The following is a 27,656-nucleotide window of genomic DNA, read 5'->3' on the forward strand; positions in this document are numbered from 1 at the left end:
TAGTGTGTTAACATATCCAAAAGTAATACGAGAACTGCACTCATATGTTGTATCTGTGTCTTTACAATATATTACAATATATTTTAAGGTCAAATAAATCACTATAATTAGTAAACTTGTAATATATTATAATATTATTACAAACATTATATACACAACAGTTTCTACAAATAAAATAATTCTGCTATCATTCGTATAAATACTACATATTAAGTTTTTTTTTTATTTAATTTTTGATAAGAATATTATCTATTTTCATTGCTCTTTTAAATAGCAAAAACATTTTTTTTATATATATAATATGTATAAATTATAAGTAAAAATTTTTTAATTATATTATTATTGTTTAAAAAATGACAAACAATTGATAAATGCAAGCAATTTGCAAAACTCCATATGATAATTTTTTTTGTAATACATATATAATTTATTGTATTGCATAGCATAGTACAAAAATATTTAAATTTTCATTTTACAAGTTTAGAAATTGCTTTGAATAATGCTATGAATATGAAAAAAGATGTTTATTAATAACATATTGTCTACAGATTTAATAATTTAGTTGGTTATGGCCGTAATATGGTCAAATTATTGGCCGACGTGTTATCAAAAATTATTTTAAAAGGATATAGTTATGTAGTTTGCAAGTAATAGCAAGATCTTAACAATATATTGAAATAAAAAAATGATTGCAACCTTAATGTCCTTAAAAATAACTTTGAATACCATCACTATGTTGCCCTTAGATGAAGTAAATATATAAATATTGTGTATATCGTTTAATATTAAATTTTTCTAATCTTTGTTATTAACAAAAACCGACCTTAGCAAATTAATTTATGTATATAACAATTGGTTTTTATTTTTGTTTTTTTTTTCAAACATTTTTGAACGGACTGTTTGGTCAATTTTTAGATTTTTATTAAAATATTTATTTTATTGCCTCCGAAATTTCGACTAGTGTCTATAGTCATCTTCAGGATAGTGAGGATTTTTTTAAGTTTTTGTTATTAATTTTCTTTTTTATTTTATTTTTAGTTTTATTTTTTTTTTGTTTTTACTTTTTTTTAGGTTTTTACTATTTTTTGTAATTTTTTTATTATTTTTTTTATTTTTTTTTTATTTTTTTTTTATTTTTTTTTTATTTTTTTTTTATTTTACTTGACATAGAAAGTCAACAGAAAAATCTAGTCTTCATAAAAAATACGTAATACTCAATCCCAATTATTCAATTATTAAACCTGAAAGATGGTGCCTTAACTGGGTATTGCTCGACGAGTATAAATATAGCGAGTATAAATGTCTATTTATACTCGCTATGTTTTTTTGATTGGATTTACGAATTTTCTTCTTATGATATAAATAAAAAATGTCAATGACTCGTTTAACATAGAAGTTCCACACGTCATCTAAGGTCCCAAACCTCAACATTCATACCAAATTAATAGACAACAAAAAAAGCTTAAACTATAAATTAATTTATTTTAAGACATTAAGGGACTGAGTTTCTTAATTTATCGATTAGGCAGGCTGTGTAGTATGGTTTTAAGCCCTGAACTTTCTTTTACCATTTTATTCTTTCAAATTACTCTGTTTGCTTTTCTGCGCCCACTTATGTCAGATAGAAATCAATATCCAAGCTAAGCTGTACTCGTGTGTTCTGCAGGTTTGTAAACAAAATTTGTAATTTCTAATTTTCCACAGTCATCAACACTAAAAAGAAACAATAAATAACAACAAAAACCTTACTTTTAAGCGCAAAACCTGAGAGCAACACCCACGCTGCTAATTGCATTTCAACTGTAAAAAATACGACTAAATTATAAGCAAAAACACAAAAAAAAATGTGTACACAAGGTTGTTTTTACAGTAAAGAAAAAACAACAACAAAAAACTAATCAGTAGACAAATAAAATAATAAAAAAAAATAAATGCAACGAAAACTCAATACGTGCCCTGGCAGTGTTTTGCCTTTTCCCACATTGCTTAGTCTTGTTAGTTTGTTTGTTCTGATTTGTTGGTGTGTTTGTGTTGTTGGTGTGTTTGTGTGTTTGTGTGTTTGTGTTTGTAGATCGCATTGTATTTCAGTCGTCGTTCACATTTCGTTCGGTGAATTTGTCGCTTGAAGCCTCTGAGTGCTTTTAGTGCAAAAAATTGATCAACCGGCAAAAATGCTACAAACATGCAATAATCATCACTAACAAAACAGTTTAATTGTTGTAGTCTACAACTTTGACTTACTTACAGGTTATTCAACTGTCACATTGACAACGATCGCTGTTTTTTAAGCATCAATAACATGTAGAAAAAAAAATAAAAAAAACGGAGATTTTTTAACATTAAAAAAAAAATACAGCAAATTAACTGAAAAGCTGCATGCTAATAAGAGCAGTATTGCAAATTATTTAATAATAAATAAAAAGTGTTATTTTAACGTTTTGAGCTGCCAGTCTAAAGTACCACCACCAACCGCAATTAATGAGTGAAGGAAGGAAGGAGACGTAACGTGACCGCACTCAATGTGCTCGCCGCCCACACGATTCTTATCTGAAAAAAATCATTAACTTTTCACTTTGCATTGTTGAGACACACGACTGCAAAGCAAATAAAAACAATTTATCACCAACAAATTTTAAATTAAAAAATAAATTATTTAATTATCAGCAGTTGAGTAAAATTACAAACTATGTGACTTTTTAACCTAAAAATGTGTTTAATTCCTTAATTGCTATTTAAATTATCAATAATTGTGATTCTATTTATAAAATAATTTAATTTTTAAGTATTGCAATATTATTTTTAAGTGTATTAAACAAATCTAAATTAGTGAAATCTACCTGTGAAATTTTTAAAAATAAAATACAAAAAAAACAAAATGCATGGCATAACTCACCTTTATCGGCAGCATGCTGTCGAAAAGCAATTAAGTTCGGATAGTTGGCAGAATAGTAGCGCCGCTGGTGGTCAGAATACGTTATACGGACGTAACATGTACCACCAACGCGACAGCACGAGTATGAGTATGCATAGCTCTGATTCTACTAATTCAGCTGCAGCTACCACAAATCGTATGCATAGCGTTGATTCCGGCAGTAGTTCCAGTTCGTCATCGAACTCTAAATCTCCAAATTGGTCTCAGGGTAAGTTAAAAATTTACTTTATTTACATATCCATAAAAAATAGTTCAAAACCATTAACGATAGATTTTTTATATATTTCTAACATTTGTCTGTGTTTAATTCTGAAAGCGTTTGAATTTAGTTTAATATTTTTCTGGCTTATATCACGGTTTTGATAAAAGATTTGAGTGAAATTTACATTCACTTAAATTTTTAGTTATTAGGTTCTTCCCGTCAGAGGGCCTACAAACAGACCCACGTGCTACAACAACAATAGTCAAAAAGTAGATCCGATTTAAAGTTGAAATGTTACTATATCACTATATTATTTAAAAAAGTTAAAATTGTTATTAAAATGATTAATATTTTTCTTATTTTCTCTTATTACTGTCCTTGGTAGACCAGTGATTTCATTACTAATGTGCTGACGCAATCCGAGCTGATGCAATAGCTCTTCAACCATATGCACTCATTTTATTAACGTCTCCTACTGTATCATCGATCCTTTTGTTTTCCACATTTTACTTTTTGTAGTTAATTAACATTTATTAATAAATTTTTCTTAACAAATACACAATGAAACTCCTCTTTCTTGAGTACTGCAAAAAGAGAATATTTTTTATATTTTTTTTCCTCCTGTTTTAAATAAAATACCAAAAACTTACGCTAAATATAGCTTAACTTTTTTCGGTTTAAGGCTTTCAGCTGTTTGTAACTTCATTTAGTATTAAACATTTTTTGAAGTTTTATATATAAAATATATAAATATATATATTTATATGTATATATAATATATATTGCATATATTTTTTGGAAATTCTTCCCATCATAAACAATCACCACCCGGTCTAACTTCACAACTGCTCCTGACAATATCGCCACAACACACTAATTGATTTTAGTAAATTACCTTTAATTGCAATACTTGTGTGGAATCCGCAAGGTATTATCACGACATGAGGACCAATTATGGTGCCTAACTATTTTCAACAACACCAAAAATCTTAATTCGACAGCAACGGACTGCTATATTTTCAGAATTTATTAGGAACAAATATGTTAGCTACAGTTTATCACATGTTAAAAATGTGTATTTTAGCTTAAAATCCCTTAGCTTTCATACTGAGATTTTAATATAATCTACTTTTTCATTCATTATCATTTTTTTAAATCAAACTTATCTCTATTTTTTATTTCTGTTGTAAAACTAATTTTTAATTTTTATACAGATAAAGTGTTGGACAAACTTGTGCAAGCATCCAGTCCACAGCCAGTACCAGATTCTTATAAATCTATATCGAATCATTATCGAAACTCTCCAACGAATACTGGTTTTGTACGTAATTCTTATGACAGCCATGGTAGTAGTTTTAAACGCACACCATCATCTAAACGTAATTTTTTCGATAGATCTCATAGTCCTGCATTATATGGTGTAAGTAAATCTATTTTTTTTACAGCTATAAACCATTTTAATTATATATTTTTTTTTTTTGCAGAGTGTACGTCGTTCTAATGCTGACCACTTTGGTTCGCCACCCATACAGACCGGTTTCTTTCCACATGATCTCGATGACATCTATGAAAGTCAAGGTGATCATCAATATTTTACACATACTGGCGCTTCCAGCTCACGTTCGCAAGAACGTCCAACAATAAATTCTATTTTTCATCGCGTTAATGCTGCTTGCATTTCGCTGGACGATTATAATTCACAGCCGACGAGACATTCAGTGGATGGCGGTGGTTTTATGCGCCATCGTTTCGATAATAGTAGTTTTGCAAAGAGCCTAAGTGTAAATGATGAAAATTATGAAAGTTCCTCTCCTCGTGAGAATAAAAAATCAAAAGATAAGGATCATCATCATCACCATCACCATTCAATACAGGAGATGCTTAAACACTTTGGGAAAAAGGTTCATATTTGGCCTAGAAAGCATCATGATGCTAGTAGTGTATGCACCTCCCCACAAAATGATCCACAGGAAAATTTTCGCACCAGATCGAAAAGTTTGGATGTTAACACTTTAAGTCGCGCAAATCATCGAATTTTAGAAGATTGTGGTGCTACGTACAAAATTTTTGATAAAATTGTTAAAGAAGGTATATTTACTATTAGATGGTTGTACCATACAATGGTGTCACTTCCAACTATAGTTTATTTTTTTTGTATGTACATAATTTTATCAATTATGCAAACATTCAATACTAGTATTTCTATGATAAATATTCCTTGCGTGCTACAGGACAATAAAATGTATACTATGTTTAGTCCTTAACTTATTTTGTTATTTTTTCTTCCTTATACTGTTGGTACTTGCTGTAATATTTTATCTATAAGTATTTTTATTATTTAATGTATAAAGCCTAAGTACCGTAATCAATTAATTTTAATTAATTTTATTTTTTCTTCCTTTTATTACTTGACAATGCGAAACAAAAGGTGCTCATATGCGACGTGCCTCTGCTGATTTAGAAAAACGTCGTGCTTCTATTGGTACCGCTGGTCGAGGCTTACGTGGTGATGGTACTTTAGATCCATATCATGCTGCAATACTATTTAGAGACTCAAGAGGGGTAAGTCAGATTACTTATTGCATTGTGTATAAAATTAATATGTATGGAGTGAAGTCATATCAAATAAAATATGTTTCATTTGTACAATATAATAAACAATATATAAATTGATAAAGAAATAATAGTTTGAAACTTTAATATAAAATGAAATAATTTTTATTTTATTTTTGTAATGAATGTATATCTGATAACAATGAATACACTGCAGCAAATAAATAATAATTATAAAAATTCCTTTGTTTTTATTTAAAATTCAATTTTATAAATTATCAATCAATTAAAATTTAAGATTGCTAAATAATTCAAATTTGTAAAAATTAGTACGTGACAAAGAATAAATCTTATATTGAGGGTTCAATCATTTTCACATAATTTACAATTTACTTTACAAATCTATAAATTTATTTACTTAATTATTTATTATCAGTGTATGTAATGTATATGTAAATTTATTTCTTTACCTAAAATTTATTAAAAATATAAGAATATAACATAATAAACAATAATTTTTTATGATTATTTTACAAATGGACTGATGTCATCACTGCCTATCAGTTTTAACCAAATATTGTCTTGATCTGCTTAGATATACGCGAAATCTATATTATAAAATTTCCTTCGATTAGTTTAAAATATAGGCAGTAGTCTATTAACAGAAAAATTTACTCTTTCGTATCACTAATACGTTTTGTCATGCTATTTAGTAATACCTATGGTTTGTATAATTTAACCGTGAATGACTACATCGGTTCGCAGTAGTGAGAGGTATTTAAAATTTACCTTAAAAAAGTATATATTTTTCGCAAAGATATTAATTGATTATATTATCTTCTTATTATAATTATTTTAATATTATTATTATTTTAAAGATAGACACAAAATTTGTACTATGAATGTAATATGCAAAAGCTTTTTCGGTAAGCTTTTTTCAAGCTTTTTCAAACATAAATATCACCAAAAGATGGCGTATAATCATGTCAAAAGCTCGTATTGATGACAAAAATGTTAATTGTTTTTGTTTTAAAAATTATATTTTTCTGTTGAGAAGTAAATCATTTTTTCCCTTATATATTATATTAATATAATATACTTATTTATTTAATTGTTTCTAAAGTTAAATTCTTTTTGAAAAATCCTATGCTCTCCTCTCTACAGAACCAAAATTAATTAATTAAAACAATAAACCTTTTTATATACTAATAACAAATAGAAATCCGATTTTATTTCGTATACATATACCTAAAGTTTATAAAAATACAAGATCGGATTTATAATTGCAACCTTTAAAAAAAAATTAACACTTTACACCGACATCTTCAAACCAAACTTGGCTTGGGACTTATATATGCTTGTCAAAATTTAGTTCCACACAATACGTTTTATTTTTGTCTTTTCAAAAATATTAGTTATTTTTGAGTTTATCGTTTTTAAGGCAAAAAATATAATTATTTTGACGTTTAAAATTAAAATATAGAACGTACAAGTTAATTGTGCTTGAAAAAGTAAAACGGAAATAATAATAGTTATTTTTATAAAATATAATATGAAACAGATTTAATTGTTATTTTTTGAGTTTTATTTTTAAAGACGAATGTTAAGACTTAGCAGTTAAATTTTTTTTAATTTAGTAACTGTTACGGTTTCTAATTAATATTGAAGGATGACGAGATAACAATTAAAAGATTAATCTCTTGGCTTTCCACTCTCATTTTTATATGAATTTATTTATTCAACGGAATAAATCGGCCCTACCCATTTATTTTTTGTCAATTTAGTTATTTAAATGTTATTAGTATTTTTTTAATTTCTTAACTTTATTCTACCCGTTCAACAGAATAAACAAGCCCCGTCCATTCATTTTTTGTCAATTTATTTATTTAAATGTTATTATTATTTTATAATTCTTTAACTTGCTCCCACGAGTCTAACAGGACGCGCTACTTTCATTTTTTTGTCAATTAGACAAAAATTATAATTAATCTGTACTGCTGTATTTTCTTTCTAATAAAGGTATTAAATTGAAATATGTTGTGATAAATATTTATAATCTTATCGAATTTACTTCAGATCAGTTAAAGTTATGGTTCACATCAGTTAAAGTTAAAGTTCAGATCAGTTAAAAGTTTCAATGATCCACAAATAAAAAATATTTAAAATTAGATTTCATATAATTCATTTGCAAATATTCATCCAAAATACAATATTTTATCACCCTGTATAATTTTAAATTTAACCACATATAAAAAGCAATAACTGATAAATGCCATTGTAAAAGAATAAAATAAAAACAAAACAATTAAACAATTAATGATCACAATGGGTGGGGGTAAAACTTGTACAGAAATCAACAACAACAACAAAGAAGAAGTGCAAATATATCAAAAAATAAATATTTATTTTAGATACCCCACAAGAGTACACGATACAAGAGTAATTATATATTAAATTAAAATATATGCGATTAATTTGTGGTAGCAGCTACAAACACATACATAATATAAGTCCATATAATTAAAATCACAATTGATATAAATAATTTGGTCTTATCAATTTCAATTTCACATATATCAAATATTTGAAATCATTTGTATATATTTGTTTCACTTAGTAAGACGTCTAAATTAATTTGATGTGTCATCCAGACTTAGTATTTTCTTAAAAGTTAATAGAATAGAGCAATAGAGCAAATCGCCTCATGATAATTTTTTTCTTTTTTTTTTGTAATACTCTCCGCATACTGAAATATTGACTGATATGGGTCTCTGAACATCAAGCTTAGCACAAATGCATTTCACGCAAATTGCAATATTCTGTACCAATTCAGGCTTACTTACTCACTCTTCGATAGTTAAAAAAAAAACAAACAGAAAAATAAACTAAAAGATACATAAAAAGATATCTGAGTTTACCTAAATTAAAAATACCGGTTTTTTGTTGTTGTTTTGCAATCTACAGCGGTCGTTTTAAACGCTTTCGCTCTCTACGATTGTTATGGGTACGTGAGTGTATGTTCGGTGCGTGCCGGACGTTGCTCTGTTGGAAATTATTTACCAGTTTTATTTCACTACTGCCGTAGTAAAGACGTACATTGGTTTTCGAGTGTGGAAAAGTATTATTGCAAAAGAATTGAAAGTAATTTATAGTATATAAAATTTTATTATTTTTTATTTTGTTTCGAGAACCGACCTCTTAACCCAGAAAGTGACATAAAAATGTTTCGTCGGTATTCACTTTTTGATTCGACTCCACCGCGTGTTTCGGTACTCTCAACAACAAATAGCCGAAACCCAACTCCGCCTGACATATTAATAAATGAAAAACCCATAGAACCTTTGTCGTCATTGTCAGCTCAACAACAAAGAAAATTTCGTTCACTTAGTAATTCCCCAATCAATCGAAAAAAGAAATTTCACAATTTACCCGCAGTATTGTTGGAAAATGCTGAAATTAATTATAGAAAAGAATTAGAAAAACGAGACAATACCGATGGATCACGACACTCGCATCACGTAAGCCGTCGCGATATTTTAACAAAAAATAGTTATAGCAATAGTTTAGGTACAACTCGTTACAATCGTTTAACACCGACAAGTGAACAAAAACAAATTCCGTCAAAACAACTGCAGCACATTGTCTATGATTCGCGCTCCGTATCGCCACCGCGTGAAAGAGGTCTCATCCACAGTTGTTTACTAGTGCGGCGTCGTAGTGATTTCGGTTGTAATGGTGAACGATATCATCCATTATATGCGAACCCCAAAGTAAGTGAAGCGTATAAAAGATATTTCTACTCTTTTACTCTATTCGGTTTCTTGTACTTCTTATCCAATTTCGTGCTCATTTGCAAATTCGTTGCTAGGTTATTATCTATGATTATCAACTGATTTTGAATTAAAAAAAAATTTTCTTTTGTTTAATGTAATTTAGGAAAGTAAAATATATACATTATATACAGTGATGTAGCCTGGGGGAAAAGTTTCTAAATTCTAGAAAACTAAAAGTATTTAATACCTATTTTCTCCTAAAGCATTTTATTTATAGGGATTATAGGAATATTTAATGAGTATATCTTCGTAGTTGACAAAGTCTTCAATGAAGACTTAATAAAAACTGCCATAATTTCCAGTAAAAGTGTAAAAGTTTGTTTAAATCATATTGTTATTTGAAATATCTAGTGATATCATCAGTTTCAAAAATAAGTAAAAATTAAAACAGAAGTGTTTCAAATAATTTGAACCATAAAAACTTAATTTTTTGTTTTGAAGACCAATCTCCTGAACACTAAGAGAAATAATGTAAAATACTAATAGCTTAATAAGTTAGAAAAAAGTTTTTCTTATAAGTTTTTATTCTAAGAAACACTTAATTATAAATTATGTATTGGATTGGATTATGTATTAGTATTATATATATAAATGTTGCCAACCATATAAATAAGAATGACAATTCATTTTTTATAATGAAAACCAAAACTGTATCATAATAAAGATTTTGTGAAAACACAGACATAATAATAAGTATACATATAAATTATATATACTTATTATCCAATACATTAGATCCCACCGTCCACCAAAGCCTCTCTATTACGCTAGGTCAATAAATTTTTTTCATTCATGCTAATCAATCTTCTTTTTAAATAACATTTTTTCATAATGCTAAATATTGATATAGCGAAAAAATGTATTTCAGCTATGTTATTTAATAAGAGTTTATAAAGCTGGCGTTAAGAAATCTTAATGAACCCAATATTTTATGTAGTATTTCTTTAAAAAAAATTAAATAAATTACATATTCTTTAGAGCCTGTATTTTACTTCCATATCCGAGAACTGCTGCTAGAGAGAAATAAACAATAATAATGTCAAGGCGTAAAGAGTGTTTTTAAAGATACCTTACAGTTAATAGAGAGTAAAAGTGCTCAAGTGCACTGACTCAACTGGCTTCAACATAATATATATTTAACAGTTCTAGCTTGATATATATATACGTATACCATGCTCTTGAAACATACTTGGTATAATTTTTATTAAAATATTAGTGCCCATGATTGATAGTCCCTAAAACAGTTTTTGTTTTTTCTTCGCTAAAAGTTCTTTAAAAATTCAAGTATATAATAGAAATAGATTTCATTCCTTTTAAGCAAAATCTTAGTTACGCTACTGCACTGACACTAAAGGTAGTTTGCTGTTATCATGTAAACAAAATCATGTATGAGAGACCGTGTTTATCATGTGCTGTGTTTTTGATAAACAAGTTGTATTACCGTTTGAAATGTAGAGCAAAGTAATTTTATTATTAAATTAGAACTGCATTACATATTGTGTTAATTTTTCTAGCATTTACACATATTATACAATAGAGTGTGTTAATAAAAAAAACTCGTTTAATATGTTCAAGTTTATTTTTTTTTGCTAATGTTCTTGAAATAAAAATACGTAAATAGTTTGTTTTGGTACTGTCTAAGCATTAATTCCCTTCACACAAATAGTTAATAACTATTTACATACTACAATATTATTATCTATATACGTATTTAGGTATATGCGATACGCTTTTTTGCTAGCTACATTGAATGTGCTCTATATATTATTATATTCTAATTATAGTAGACAATGATTCATCACGACCTTTGAAATATATTGTATCTTTTGATTCAAGACTCCAGATCTCATTCGACTCAGGGAGAACCGCATGAAGATGCTGTATAATTGTAAAAATTAAGTAAATAATATGGGCAGATATTTTATTTTGCATTTTACAAAATTTGCAGGTAGCAATACCTTTCTTTGAAAATAGGAACGTCTATCGATTTATCTACCTAAAATCGAAAACTGAAAGACTGATTGGCCTTCAAACAGACAGACATGGCTAAATAAAACTTGTTTTAACATAATTGATGATAATAAATATGCTATTCGAAGTCTCATTCACGGAGTCTATACACTGTAGACTCCGTAAAACTTAATATATTGTATGCTACCTGTTATTCACAATACTTTAAATAATACAAATGTATCAGTTAAGCACATGGAAAAAAATTATATATAATTTTTGCAAAAATTTAATAAATATGACTAGGCGTAAACTTCTAGATCTTAAACAGTTTGATTAAATAACTATTGCGCATTATGCCGATATATAAAAGGAAATCAGAATGAAAACTTAAAACATATTAAATCCATTACATACATATCCAGTAAACCAGAGTAGAAGTACTCGTCAGTAGCGAGGCGTCAGCTTTTTGGCAAGGTGTTCACAATTTAATCAAAACAGAATTCCAACTATAACGTATTCCCCCTACTTCTAAGTTTTGTCCTTTCCACAAGCAAATAGCGTACAAGACCAACAAAACAATTTATTTAAATGTTCGCAGCCTGTGATCCACTGGTTTTTATTTACCATAAAGCTGTAGCTGTTGGAAAACGACGACTTACCATAGATTTCGACATTTTTACAACAGGTATCAAATTCTTCATATCTGGAGTTGGTTTATTCATTTCATGAATTAAAATCTTTTTTTCAGAAGATCGTTTAAAAAAAGACATTGAATCAAATTTTTAATCACACATTTATCCATTTCTAAATATTATTTTTCACTTCAAATTTCTTTAATTTCTTTCTTTACTTTTACCATTTGCTAGTATAAAATTGCAATAATGACTTTGTTTTGATTTATTTCCACCCTCTATATAAGAGTAAGAAACTCTCATTTACTCTTCATTTACTCTTTTACTTTGTATTTACAATGCCCGGTTCAGTTTTTATACTGAACCATTTCCCCATATAAAACAGCAACCGTGACTTTGATTGTATTTGCATGCTTTGTATAAACTTTTGGTTCAGTTTAGCGGAATGATCCTCTCGTCAAATGTAAAGCGATTTTCGCTCAGTCATTTCTTTTCTCTTTTGTATTTACTTTGCATAACATTGGAAGTGCACTTTTTTTATTGTTATTATTATTTTGTTTTTGTTTTCTCTTTTATTTTTATATTTCTTTGTATGTTTTGTGTTGTGTATTCAATATTGAACATAGTCCCAATGTGAATGTTATTTCATTTGCATGCTTTTTAAGCGACGCAGTGCAGTTTTTATTCTGAACCTTAGTATATTTCAAGAGGAATGTTATTTCTCTTTTATTAATTATAAGCAATGTTGGGTGTATCTAACATATGTGTGATTTTGTTTGTATTTTACGTTGTGTTTATGTTAATCTGTTTGGAAAAGCTATTATAAAAAATGTTAAGTAGCAATATAGCGAGATTATTTACCTAATAAAAAAAAATCTAAAAAGGAAGCTTTGTTAAGGTGTTCAGTGAACACTCTGAACCATTCGACGCCTCGCCTCTGGTACTCGTGTAGGTTAGACTTCTGTTCAAGTTATTATGATTATTCTAGGGATTGACTTAAGTTTATTGGCTGTAGTAAGAGTCAAGAGTCATCCAAACTCATTATACCTAAGTCTAATGTCTGTACGCAGTATTTTATTTAAATAGCTTGATTAATTAAATTCATATTGGCCCAAGTTGCGCTCAAATATCGTCATGCTATTTATCTTTCCCATTTTGTATTAATTGGTCTATACAGAAAGATTTGAACTTTGAACTGAAAAAAACTTTCTTCTTTCAACTGTCCATTGAATTGCAATAGTGCAATACATAGTACAAATTCTAAATATTTTCAATTATAAATATTTTGTAGCGGAAAATGTATTTATTGAATTGGTGATTTATTGTTTTACTTAATTAAACTTCAACAATCAATTGAACAATTTATATTAGAATAAAATAAGAATAACTTCCATTAATTGTACGATAAATTTAATAAAGTAGTTGCTCGTAATTTTCTATAAAAATTACGCAGAATTATTTTCCATAGTACTCAAGAATACGAACTACTTCACACATGTTAATTTATTTCAATATATTTTATCTAAACTTCTTGAAGTCGTCAACCCAACCTGACCTACATATTACTTGATTTGAAATTAAACCAATTCGTAAACAAGAATTAAAAAATTAAAGACCGTTTGTTCTTTCGTTAAATTATTACATTTTTATACGAAAATACGAGTAAATTAATATTAAGTTTTAATATTAATTAAGAGTACGAAATATTAAGTTATATGTATTATACCATATGTATAATAAAGTTTGTGCAGAGGGAGTAACAGTGTTTAGAAAATAATTTTTTATTTCAAGAATTGATATAAGACCCATTTCAAACATCTTATATATAAAACAATTTCAAATAATTATAGCCTAAAGCATATCTAACATGTTAATTATATAACAGATGATCTGATACTTAGTATCGCCTTCGTAAACTATATCAATTATGCTTTAGATATTTACAATTTAATACTTGTAAATTTATGACACCAAATTAAGTAGTAAAATAAAACTACTCCCACTAAGACTCAAAAAATATCTGACAGTGTTCATAAACTCATTCAGAACTAGAAAACTATAGGAAACTCCCTTATATAGACCATTGCTTAATAATCTGACCCTCGCAGTGACTTGAATTTCTAATTGATGATTTTGCGCCCTCCGCTAAAAGAAAAATGGAGAGATAAGGCAATTAAGTTTTCACCTACGTATTATGCAGATGCGAAATGGTAGCAAAAATCAGTGTTACAATTCTTTGGAAGACCCTTTCGAGGACCGCAAAAACTCTCAGAAACTGATATCGGAAGTCTCATAAATTGCTAAAAGAAATCAGGAAAACACGTATCATATAAACCCTTTGAACATATGAAAACTGTATTATTGAGAGTGAAGGGCATTTGACGGAACACAGGCAAAAGACCTTAAGGCAAGCAATTTAATTATAAGCGGATTACGTGTAGTCTGTTAAAGGCTTATCATTTATCTAACCACTTTTATGTACTATTTTTATACAAACAAATAGCCTTATCTCTTATTTTTATTTATCTGACTCCAACCGAACAGGATTTTCGAATTATATTTACATCCATTTTATTTGAGCATCGTATATAGCAGTTCGGAAAGTATTGATAAGATTCTACTACTACCAACAATGATTTTTATAACTATATTTAAAACCACTATTAAGATTGCTCAAATTAATAATTTTTATATGACCGAGTAAAGAAATATTTTGTCAAACGTATTATTTAACAATATTTGACACTGAATGTGCGAAATCTAAATTTATCTACATATATTTATATTTTATTTATTGCATTTATATTGTATACAAATACATGTATTTAACACTTAAATCTAAAGGTTCATTAGTTTTGTGTATAGCAGTTTTAAAATATCTTTTTAAAAATTTATCATTTATCTATTTCAGTTGCCAGTCGCGGATCCGTTCCTAGAGAAAGTTAATTTATCAGATTTAGGTAAGTCAAAAAAATCTTTATAAAATTAAAATGAAATGTGTCCAACAAGTGAAAAATTATTAAAATATTTGAAAAGTTATTTATAACTCTAGATATACATAATTATTAAAATGAAAATGAGGAATATTTAAAATTTCCATTGGCAAGCTGTCAAATATTGTACTATGTGCGGCACACTTTTAACAAACCTGAATCTAATGAAAGGAATAAATTGTGTTTAAAAACTTGAAGATGTCATTAAATATTTGATTCGTGCGCCAGCACCAACCAATACATGCTCATTATTGATCTCAAGATCATGTATTAACCGCGAATATATTGAACAGATTGGAACATTCTTGAAATCAATGCGATACCTACTCGATATACCTACTCGATTATAATCGGTATATTGGACCTTAGCTATAATAGTATCTAATATTTCTAGTAATACTATAAGAAAAAGTTCATACTTAATAGTACTTTTAGTTGCATATAGATTCTGTGTACCCACTGTTTAAAGTAACATCGAACTAATATTTTCAAATACAATAAACTTAAGAAATATATATATTTAATTATATAATCATTATTAATTAATTATGTAATTATTATTAATTATAGATATATAGTTTCAGTTTCTTGCAAGTTGTAGTTTTCATAGACTAGAATGATTTTGTTAAATAAGATAATGACAAATGTTAAAATGGCAGTCAAAATTCTTAATTGATTTTCGCTTAGTGCCAACTTAAGCATTTACAGCGTTGAATGTAGTCACGTTGAATTTGTATTCGGAATTATCTTAAAAATAATTTGTTATATTAAAGTAAAATTCTTTTGGTTTTTTCTTGTATGTTCAAAAATGGTATGCTAGACTCTCATAACGTAGAATAGTTCAATATCCAGAAGTGATCTAAGAGCTCTAACAAGTTCATATATAGTATAGTTAATATATATAATAGTATAGATAATAGATAATAATGTATAATACTATATATAATGTAATATTTGTATTTAATGTAATAAATATAGTGCACAAATCTCTTCAACTGGTTTGGATCTCATTATTGTCAAACTCATTGTCTTAATTACGACCTAATTATTAAATAGTTGAAAGGGACTATTCATACAAGAGCTTAATTTATGTAGGAACATAAAGAAATCCTTATGGTATTCCCTTGACATTAAATACTACGATATCTGGATACTATGGTAACCTATAGTATTCTACACTATGGTAGAGAATACTATGTTCAGTGGCGTAACTACATTTTTTAGGCCTGTAAGCAAATTCTAACTAAGGGGCCCCTACCAACATACTAAGGGGCCCCTCTTTTTATACTCTTTACACGAAAAAATGTGAAAAGGATATATAAGGTTTGTCAAGATTTTCGTAACGCATTGAAGGAAACGTCGGAAATACCATTAAGTATATATCAGTACAATATATATATACTTTTTCAGTTCAAACTACTCTCTCAGCTTTTGAACTCTTCGAATGAAACTTTACACACATACTTTTCGGGAGCCGACCCTTTTCACCATTTGATTTGATTGAAATTGGACGTCTATTTCTTGTAGCTGTGATATAAACTTAACAATCGGATATGAGGTTTCTCCGTTTTTAATAAAGGTATTCAAATGGAATTTGGTGTATACAGTACTGATATTTGCAAAAGACAACGTACAAAATTATTTTCAAATGGGTTTAAATCTAAATATAGCTTCCATATAAGTCTCTCGATTAAGACACATATTTTTCTTAGAAAAACTTTTTTATTTTATAAATAGGTTTAATATTTTATTTGAAGTACATACATATTATGTACTTTAAATTTAAAATTTACGTATCTTTTATAAAATGCAATATGAAGTTATTCCAACAAAAAACGTTTCGTCCCACTTTTGAGAATTTATTAAAAAGAAATACAATGAATACAAAAATTTATAGTGGGGCCCCCTAAATTCGGGGGCCCGAAAGCGTTGCTTCCAGTTGCTTCCCTGTAGTTACGCCACTGACTATGTTATTCTTATAACAAAGGCTATTTGGATATACGTTTGAAATATCTTTATTAAGTCGATATTAAAAAATATATCGAAAATCCATCTATTTAGCACATGCAATCATTTACTAAATCAGTTAAGCTACATATTGAAAATGTTGAATTGGAAATTGCTACAAATGTAACTACAAAGAGAAACCCTTCATTCTATTATACAAGCAATCAATGCCCAACTTAACTCATATGGGTGAATAAATGTGTCATTTTGATCAAACATTTTTGAAAAAAATCTTTGCATAAATAATTTAAATGTTAAAGCCTTAAAATTTGTTATAATCATAACATATTCAAGTGAAGCTGATACAATGGATTCTCGGTATAACAAAATATATAATATCAAGGCCTTTTTTTCATTTAAATGCAGTACTATGCAACATAACGATATCAGAAAAATTTTTTTGGGGAATGTTTATAATATGTTATACAAGTATTATACAAGAATATTAATGAAACCATTACTAAGAGCGATCAAAGCATTTAAATAAATTGTTGCTGTTTCATTATATTGAGTGCATACAACTTGTGTCTTTTATTTGGTAATAGATAAAAATGCAATTAGAAATCACATTAACTTCAACCTTAATTCCATACAAATATTGTACAAATGTATTGATATGTTATAAAAAAAATAATGTTTTGAAAAAGAAAAAAATTAATTTGTTTGCATTAACAATTTGTTTAAAGGCCAATTTTCAAATTTTAATCAAAATTAGTTGATTATATTTATATGTACATAAATAAAAATAAGTATGTACATATATATATGTAGATACTGTGTATATGTGTATACAAAGCAATTATTGTTTATATTTGGCCACTTAAAATGTTTTTGTTGTTTATTAGGTTTGTAATTTAAATAAATAGAGCATAAAAAAAAATCAAACAGAAATGACACTTCTCCTTTCTTTTCGTGCCCGAGAACTATAAATTTTAACAAAACCCAATGTACTTTTCCCACAATTTTCATAACATTCACACAACAATTGAACGAATGAGTAAATTCTCTCACAGACGATTTTTGCTCTCACTCACCTGAGAAATTCTCACAGTTTTCGCAGACAACTTATTTGTATTTACACTTTTCTTCATTTGAAAAATGATTAAATTTTCGTCTCTGATTTAAAAATTTTGAAGAAAGCATATATTTTCCTGAAATCTATTTGACGGTCAGTTTGTGAAAATATTTCGAAACGTTAATAGCGGGAACTTATATTGAAAAAAGTTCGAGTGTGATGTGCGAAATATATTCGAATTTTGTTTTCTAAAATTATTTAGATAAATAAAAAAGTATATATTGAAATATAAGAACGAAATATATTTATTGTATAAAAATATATTGAAATAATTATTTCCCGATTAAAACAACAAATAAATAATCTTTAACAACCACCAACAAAATAAATAGTTTTTAATTCTTAAGGGCATGTTCTCTTATCCGGTGTTGGCGCAACTTGGCGCAAACTATAAAATAATAATATTTATTTAAAAATAGATACAAATGCAGCCATCGAATTAACCTTAACCTTTCGTTGATGTCTTCGAAAAACAAAAAAAATATGCACAAAAACAAAAACAAAAAAGTTGAAGAAACAAATTGATCAGATACAATCGTAAACTATTTGAAATTTTTGCAAATCAAGAGTCATAATGAAAATAAAATTATTAAATTGAATAAATTTACATCGAATTTATTTGATTTAAATTTAATTTAGTCCATGTTCATTTAAAAAAATTTCTTAATTTTTTGTCGTTTTGTTTCTCAAAATTTACTTAGTTTTGCTTAAAGAATTTGCGTTGCTTGAAAAAAAAAAAAATTTTAAAAAATAATAATAATAATAATAAATAAACATTTTATCCCATAAGTTTGTCTGTGGGCGTTACCTTGGCAGCAGCGTCTGCGGTTTTCTTACAGTACAAAATTAAGCAAAAATTTTGTTTATATGTATATAATTTATTTTTATTCATTGTTCAAATAATGAACTTCATTTACTATTGATATATATTGTGAGTTACTGTTACTTGTAAAGAAAAAAATCCAAATCAGAAAGATCAATTTTAATAATATATAAGACTTTCGTATCTAATCCAGAGTAACCGGAGGATACTTATCATTTAGTTTGTATAAATGCTAAAAAAAATTTCTTGGACAAAGAAAAGATAAATTTTGTGTAAGAGATTTTTTTTTGATAATTTTTTTGTCAATTCCCAAAATTTTATTAATATTTTTTGTGGAAGCCCAGTGGTGACAAATCAATGATTTTGGTGGTCAATTGAAATCATCAAAACGTGAAATTACACGAATAAAGTCACAACAGGACGTGCTCTTCCATTTCCACTATCATGTATATGCCACTTCATACCGTGACTTGCAACAGTTTTTCGATAGATACATATGGACTTTCACTGTCAACTATGGCATATCCATCAAGCGAAAACTGAGCTTCATAACTGAAAAAAATTCAGTGCGAAAAAATACCACAATTTTTGTAAAAAGCTATAGCCATTTTAGCATGTTCAGTGCTTGCCAAACGATCCATTTTAAAAAATGAGAACCTTCAACTAATGTGTGGAGCAGCGGCCGATCCGTTTACATGAACACGGTTACCTGCTAAATTCTAGTTATAGTTGTTGTAGTTTGTTTTCGAATTTGATACGAATTTGTTCGATGATGTGTTTGAATATACTGGTGATGAGCTGAGGGCATGGGTCTATTCCCACTGAGCTATAAGCCCATGAGTTTGACGGAACGTTCAGTCAGGTAACTGGCGACGGAATGCCTGAACATGAAATTATGAAACAAATATATGAAGCGTTGGATGACAGTTTTGTTTGACATATTCTCTAACAGTGGTGCCAAGTAATGTCGACGTAATTGATAATCTTTTTTAAATATTTATTTGCCTTATTAAGTTATTTTCTTAAACAATTATTTCATTACTTTGACAAAGGAATCCACTCTGAAGTTTACGGTGATATTCTTGGGAAATACCTTGTATATGTGTCTCACTTTATAAATGAAACGTCCTGTTACTTGTAATGTTTTCTTTGGAAATTTTTAATCACAACAACATTTTTGTTACTCGTTTTTAATGCTGTTTTATTAAATAATTATTTTGTTCTCATTTTCTTCTTTTCTCTTCGATATATGTTGCTGTTTACGAGCACTTTGACTTACGCTAATTTTACTATATACATATGTTCACTAAGTTAAGTAGTGACTATTTGAAGAAGTAATTTGATTACAAATAATATTGTTTGAATTTAGTAGAGTAATTCATAAGTAGATTAGCTTTTTCAATATATTGCTTAAGTATCTTTAGTATGGTAAATGTTGTTAATTATTTGTAATTCAATTATTATTTTTTTCACTCTTACCATCCGGTTGAGATTCTTTTTCATGACAATATTATATTAATTTTATTGTTTTTTACATAATATTGATTCTAATGTCTCTTTCTATACTTTTGGTTTTTCTCTCGCATATATTTATTACCAAGTGACTAAATTAACCTGTGATTAACATTAACATGGCGCACATCGCAATGCGATTTATTCGAAATCAATTAATTTAAAATTAGCAAATTTCGAAAACTTTTCTTTAATGCCAAAATAAATCGTAATGCACATTTTTGTTGTTATAGGTGTCAAAATAAATATGCAAAGAGTGAAAACATTTTATCAACTCTGCCAAATAGAAATTTATTCGTTTATTTAGTTTAGTTTTTTCTTTATGTTTTATTTATCAAAATTACGATTTTAAGTTTATCAAATTTTTAATTATTTTAAATTTATTTCTATTTAAATTTGCAATATTTAGATTTCATGCATTTTACCTGCAGCCTGCGACGACATCTGGCAACGTCAACAATTCACAATGACGCCAAAAATTAATTAAGCGCAAACAGCCAAAAATTAATTAAACAAATATAAATTTTAATATTAAATTAATTCCATTTGTTTATTTATTTTTGTTGTTATTTTGAGGATTTATATTTATATAAATTTAAATGCTCTACTATTCTATGAAACATGCATTTTGTTTTAAATTATTAATTATACTTTCGTATAATTAGTATCTCTCACGTTGCAATTAATAAACGGAATTTGATTTACACTAAATTTATTAGCGTCGTAATAAATATTTTCATTTTATTTCATTATAATTGTTTTAATTTTGTATTTTTCACAGCAGTAAATTTTTTGTATTTGAAATTTGTTAAATTTAATTATTGCGAATTAATACCAAAAACGTTTAAATGCCAATTAACAAAGTCGCACTATACGAGTATCTTTTACGTAGAGTTGCAAATATCACATAAACCATTTGATAACTTTTATTGATTTGATTATGAGGTAACAATAATAAATATGTGCAGGAATATATGTATTCATATAGTGTAATTACATAAACATACTCTATCTACAAAAAAAAATATATATATAATAATAATCAGTTTTAATATGTTTTTGTTTAACACCGATTTTAAATTAATTTAATATCGTTTTTTTTTAACATTATCTTAAAAAGGATTAATTATTGATAATGAAAAAAAAAAATAAAAAATTATCAAATTTAAATATACCTTCCATTACGAAAGCAAACAATTTAATGGGTATTTTTGTATTGTTCAACTCTTTTGGCTTAAAATTACTTATAATTTCTATAAAACTTTTACTGACACGGGCAAATCTAAATATATATATATTTTTTTTCGCAACTTGTGAATATATAAATCAGGAATTGATCTCTGTAATATTCATATCTTTTATGTATATATACGTATAAAAGGGAGGTATAGAGACTATAACATCTAGTTCAGTATTAAGGCTGGTCACCATGCCAAAAAAATTCTTAATTCGAATTTATTACAAAATCGCTGATTTCCATGGTATTTATAACACTTAATTCATTTTTAACAAACGGAGTATAGGTAAAAACATTTTTATGACGAGTTACTTCTTTGCTTATTCGAACACGAGTTATGCCTTGTTTTCACTATGTTATTCTAAATTACAATTATAATTGACTGGTGTGTCAAATGCCGTTTCATTACATGACAAGAATGCGAATAATTATACTGACAATATTTGACATTGAAAATGACGTAGTGAAAACGAGGCATTAGTGTCTAAACCACTTTTCTCAATAGTGTCTGTAACCATTTAAATCAGGGTTGTCTAGATACTGTGCAGATTGGAGGGCCGCAGAAATAAATAAGCTCACAGTTTTTTTGGAGAAAAAATATTTGGTGATAGTGATAAATTTAGTTTTATTGATTTATTCATTAATTCTAGTACCATATGTCCAAAGTATTCAATTAATGCTTTAGACATACTAGAATTATATTATCCACTGTAATGAAAGCGTCGTTGAATTCTAATAATAAGTTATTTAGATGATTTTATAGAAGTATACTTTGAAGCCCAGCACATCTTCCTAACGGAATATGTATTGCATTCGATTTGAGAGGATGAAGTTCTGAATAAATGTGCGCTTCCACAGAATTGAATAATTTCAACGCTCTGTCTTTGGTATATTTATGCACACTATCGACTTTCAAGTCTTTCTGCATACGCCTCAGTACAATATTCTGATCAGTTTAGGGTTTTTTAAGAGTTACAAACATAAAAAAATTATTTAATCATGTGTTAAAAACATAAAAAAGTCCATACTTTGAGAGTTTTCATATAAAGTGACCTCAAAACAGAGGTGTGTCTTACAAATCAATTGACAGTTTTATAAATACCTGCAATGTTGTATCTAACTTAGTTCTTGATTTTGTTAAATATTTCTGAGGTTCCTTAGCAAAAAATTGTCACTTAATCTTAAAACGCTATCAATGCTAAATCAATTTAACTGTACAACAAAAACTGTCTTTTATTCCTTTTTTGAAACGATTTTAGTTTAATTTGGATCTGTTAACCTCAAAATTGCAATCGGTTTTCTTTTTGCTATCTGTATCTCTTGCAAAAATGTAAAATGATTAGATATAAAGGAAGCTATATCTCAAATTGAAAGTCAGAGGAGAGGAGTTAATCTAAAGGTTGTCGGGAATAGATTATCTCCACGAAAGAGAAACTATTTACTCGTCTGTACAAGTGACTTAAGGCTATTATAACGAAGGAAGATATGTATAACCTAAAAAAAATTCTTTATCTCTATATATGCAAACAATTTAGATAATACAGTATTTCATATATTTAAATAGTCTGAAATTTTCAACAAACTTAGATATTCGTATTCGAATATCAAGTAATTCAAATAATATAAACAGTACTACTATCTACTCTAATACACTTTTTTTTTTGTTTTTGTTGTGATCAATATTTACTAATCACTTAGCACTATGTGTGAGGGTGATCTCAGTTGTTGTTATTTTAACAGTTTGTGATTTTTTCCATTAAGAATATTGATTTCAATAATGTTTATTTAAATATGGTCGATAGTACGCAAAGCAAATTTGTCTTGAATTAATTTACTACTATTGATAACATTCCCATAATAAACTTTTTCGTGTTTTAATTGTAATCTAACTTTTGTGTGTGTGACGAATATAATAAGAATTAGACTAAAAATGTTTACTTTCAAATTATGACTGACTTTATTTTCAATTTTTTCAAATTGGGTTCTCTTTTTAGTATATTTAGAGTATTTAGTGTACTTACGTTATTTATAGAAAGTAATAGCAAATTCACACGAGAGTATTGTTTGTAATTTTGGCTATCATATTTGTAATTTTAGCTGTCAATTGTTGTTGCTTTTATTGCAAAAAAAAAGTGTTCGACATCTAAACAAAACTTTGACACAAACAAAACTGTCATATGAATATATGGTAGTATAACTTGAAAATGTTATCCGCTTGTATCAACTAGGTATTCGAAAACTCGGAATTCGGTAAACTAGTTATAAATTAACAATCGTCTAAACGCTCTGTTTCAATTCTAACTCGATAAAATTGTAAAAGTGGAATATTTCTTCAATTATATAAATTATTCAATCATTCACTCATAGTTCTTTGATTAGTGTATATAGCCAATCAAGACACTCTCCTTATCTACTTAGCTGCTAATACCATTGGATGCTAAAAAGTCATTTAAGTTTAGTTATTTTGTTATTCAAACTCTTTTAGATTCATTTGTGAAGGAGGATATTATATTAGGAATATCTTATTAATATTTGAATATCTTATTAAGATCAACAATAAGTATGAGCTATAAGACAGCATCGTCTTGGGTAATGTCAAAAACTGTATGAATTAGTTAACTTAACTGACCAGAGATCTAAACTCAGGCTTTGAGTATAGCAATCTGCATTTAAACGATTTAATTTTTGCTAGAGACTGTCTAAAGTGGTTTACTTTGCAAGTCTATTATATGAGTTTTTGATGATATTTTAAATTTTTAATAGAGCTACCCCATCATTATTGGATACTTACATATAAAACTTAATAAATTGATATTAGTTATAATTTATTTATTATTATTTATTAGTTTAATAGTTGATCTATATAATCCTAACCCAGCTTTATTGAAAATGTCTATTCCTATATTGATTCGATGATAATTTTGAACTAATTTGCAACTAAAAATAATAAAAAGTTCATTCTTTACAGTTAAAGAGCATATTTCTTTTACTTGTTTTTTGGTAGGGTTATATAAAAGTAATTTCTGTTTTTTCGATCTTAGAACTCTAGATGTAAATGGTATGTCTTTCAAATATTTCACTACGTTACGTGAATTTTGATTAACTTAATATATTATTTTTCAACTGCAATGTGGCTGGTATTTAAATTGAAAAAATAAATATTTTATTTAAATTATAAATATTTAAATTACAATACAAATTTGTAGTGAAGTGTGTTCAACCTTCGAAAAAGTAAAATATAATTTAGTTTATTGTTATTATATTATTAAATATGTTTAAATTAATTTTATTAATGGCAAGTTTTTGAAAAATTCTCCCATTAATTGAATGCTTTTAAAATTAATGATATGCCTCTTGTAAATATAAATAAAGCTATTCCTTATATCTATAGTACTTCAATCTATACGCGACGAACAACCAAATGTATTTGCTGTAATAAAAACCAAAAATTTTTACTGATAGTTTCTTTGATTCTTGATTAAAGTGGTTTTTCTTTAAAATTTTATTCATATAAATTAATATACAACCACTTACATACGGCCCTATAATATATTAACAATACTTCAATTATTATTTATACTTCAGAAACTCATCAATTTGTTTCTAATATATTTTGCTATTTATGCCAAAAAAGAAAATAAAAACAATTAAAAATTTAACGAGCTAATTAAGTGGCTACAACTAATAAACAAATATTGTCGCATGCCTTGAATCAAAAAAATGTTCGAGTATATATCAGATACGCCGCTCTGTCCACGAAATATTTGAAGTATGTTTGTGCTACGAATATGAACGAACTCAGTTCAAAATAAAAGAAGATTAAAATTAATTTAAGCCACAATTGTAAAACCGAACTCAACTGTTGGGTCGTCTCTTCCCTTCTCAACACCGCGAAATAAAATTTTTACTCATGCTTTGCGCGCTAAATTCAGTTGAGAAGGTTGTGCATGCGGTGCGGAAATCTAAATAGAAATCGATATTGCTTTAACTCGGAACCCGCGTATAATCATTATCGAGCTTGTCATCGTTAACTCAGTTTTCTCGGCGTCGTCTGTTGGGACGATATTTTCGGTATCCGCATGTTACAACTTCATTTTTATTCGAATCATGCCGGTCGTTTGGTTATCGGTGGCGGCTCAAAATATTCTTTCTTCCAAGATTACTATTATCCTGCAGAGAGCATCAAAGAATTTGAACAAGTGTCCGAAGCATGGAAGCATTGCTTAGCCGATATACTAAAAAAAGGTGTAGTAAAATAAGTTTTGAACGTTCTTTCTATATACAGTTTCACTTTCTATTATTAATAATCTAAACTATCGACGATACATGACCTAGAATAAAAGGTATATGGAAGTGTCTTTTATATACTTGATAAGAAATATGAATGTATTTTTTTAGTTTTAAATAAAATGAAAAATATAAATAGGAAATAAAAATTGATTAATTTGTTGTCTCATTGCAACCATTTTATACTAATAATTAGTAATAATAATTAATTAATAATTATTTTTAAATAACTATAATTATATTTAAAATATTATTTTTTTATTATAGATAAATTATTTATATATATATTTTATATATATAAATTATATATATTTCCTATATATTTTTTTCTTATATTATATTTCCTTTTTATTTGTTTTCCTATATAAAAATAATATATTTCCTAATAAGAGAAACATTAGTAAAATTTTACAGTCGTTAAAATACTGAAAAGTCTTTCTTTCTGTATCTCCTGAATAAATTTGTTAAATACTTTGAGTTCTAATTTTATTAAAATTATAAATATATTTGAATTGTGAATTCTTATAATTATTTTTTTAACAAAAAATTTAAATTTTATATTTACATAGTCGTTTTTTTTACTGTCATTAGTAAAAAATTGTAAGTTGCACATATGAAAGTAACGTTCCCACAAAATATGTTCATAAACGCACGACTTTCGAAGCCGAAGATATCAAGTGACTTTCATAAATATTTAAATGCTGAAGACTAGGTGGGATATGCAATATGTGTGGAATAAGAGAAACTATAGAACGCGTTTTGTGATATTCCCGGATTTGTCAAAAACTAGACACATTTTTATATAATCTAATACTATAATTTGGTGTACGTACATATATAAATAAGAGGTCATCATTCTTTTAAAATTTTAAAAGGAGACGATTTTTTCCGTTTTATCTTGTCAGACAGAGAATATTGTAAACCTCACAATAGTGTGAAGTAGTGGTAAAGATGAATGTATTCACCTTATGGACGTATCCGTCAAGAGGACTACAACTTGAACCAATTTTAAATGATTGGTGTCGCTAAATACTTGAGACTATATGTGATATCTTCTAGGTCAAATATATCTATTAATACAACATCAAAAAATAAATCCTATTTCTTTATCTGTATCTTCCTACCAATACTATATTAAATAGTGAATGCTTATTTATATAAATCGAATTAATGATTCAATAGAAAATATTTACTGAATAACAGTGATTATTTCTATAAAAAGATAATTGTTAGTAATGTCAACGTACAGCTTCAATTGGTACCGTTCGAATTCCTTGGAGTTCCAATGGGTCGGTTTTTGACGCATTATACTTATACATTTGTTAAGAGCACCGTGCTGTTGAGACTTCTGAGTAGGTAATCACGTTAAAAAACTCTTCTGTTAGTAATACCTTCCTAAAGTGCTAATAATAACTTTAATTAATTTGTCTTTTTTGTAACACTTAGTCTTTTAGTGCCCTCTAGAATAAATGGGGGTTTAGTTTTAGCAAAGTTTTGAATTTCCATATTTTAAAGTCACTTACCTTGAGAAGTTAATGACTTTTATAATGAAAATCACTGTTTAAGGATATTAGAAAAGCATCAGTTCTAGCTTTAAATTTCTTGAACTTATCTTTT

General features: G+C 27.3%; 1 protein-coding gene across 5 annotated transcripts in view; it reads left to right on the forward strand.

Annotated features, from left to right (window-relative positions):
* The window catches only part of LOC119678764 (5'-AMP-activated protein kinase subunit gamma-1), a 165,327-nt gene that overhangs the window by 134,175 nt on the left and 3,496 nt on the right, over positions 1-27,656 (forward strand). For 3 of the 5 annotated variants that reach the window (XM_038090810.1, XM_038090809.1, XM_038090812.1), the window contains 2 exons: positions 5,563-5,696; positions 15,017-15,065. In XM_038090810.1, the coding sequence (XP_037946738.1) occupies positions 5,563-5,696; positions 15,017-15,065 (183 nt within the window). Of the gene's footprint in view, positions 1-2,763; positions 3,141-4,348; positions 4,555-4,618; positions 5,223-5,562; positions 5,697-15,016; positions 15,066-25,379; positions 25,998-27,656 lie in introns of those variants that run through there. The other 2 variants (XM_038090811.1, XM_038090814.1) reach the window with 2 other exon arrangements.

This window comes from Teleopsis dalmanni, chromosome 2 (assembly GCF_002237135.1).
Source record: "Teleopsis dalmanni isolate 2A chromosome 2, ASM223713v2, whole genome shotgun sequence".
NCBI lineage: Eukaryota > Metazoa > Arthropoda > Insecta > Diptera > Diopsidae > Teleopsis > Teleopsis dalmanni.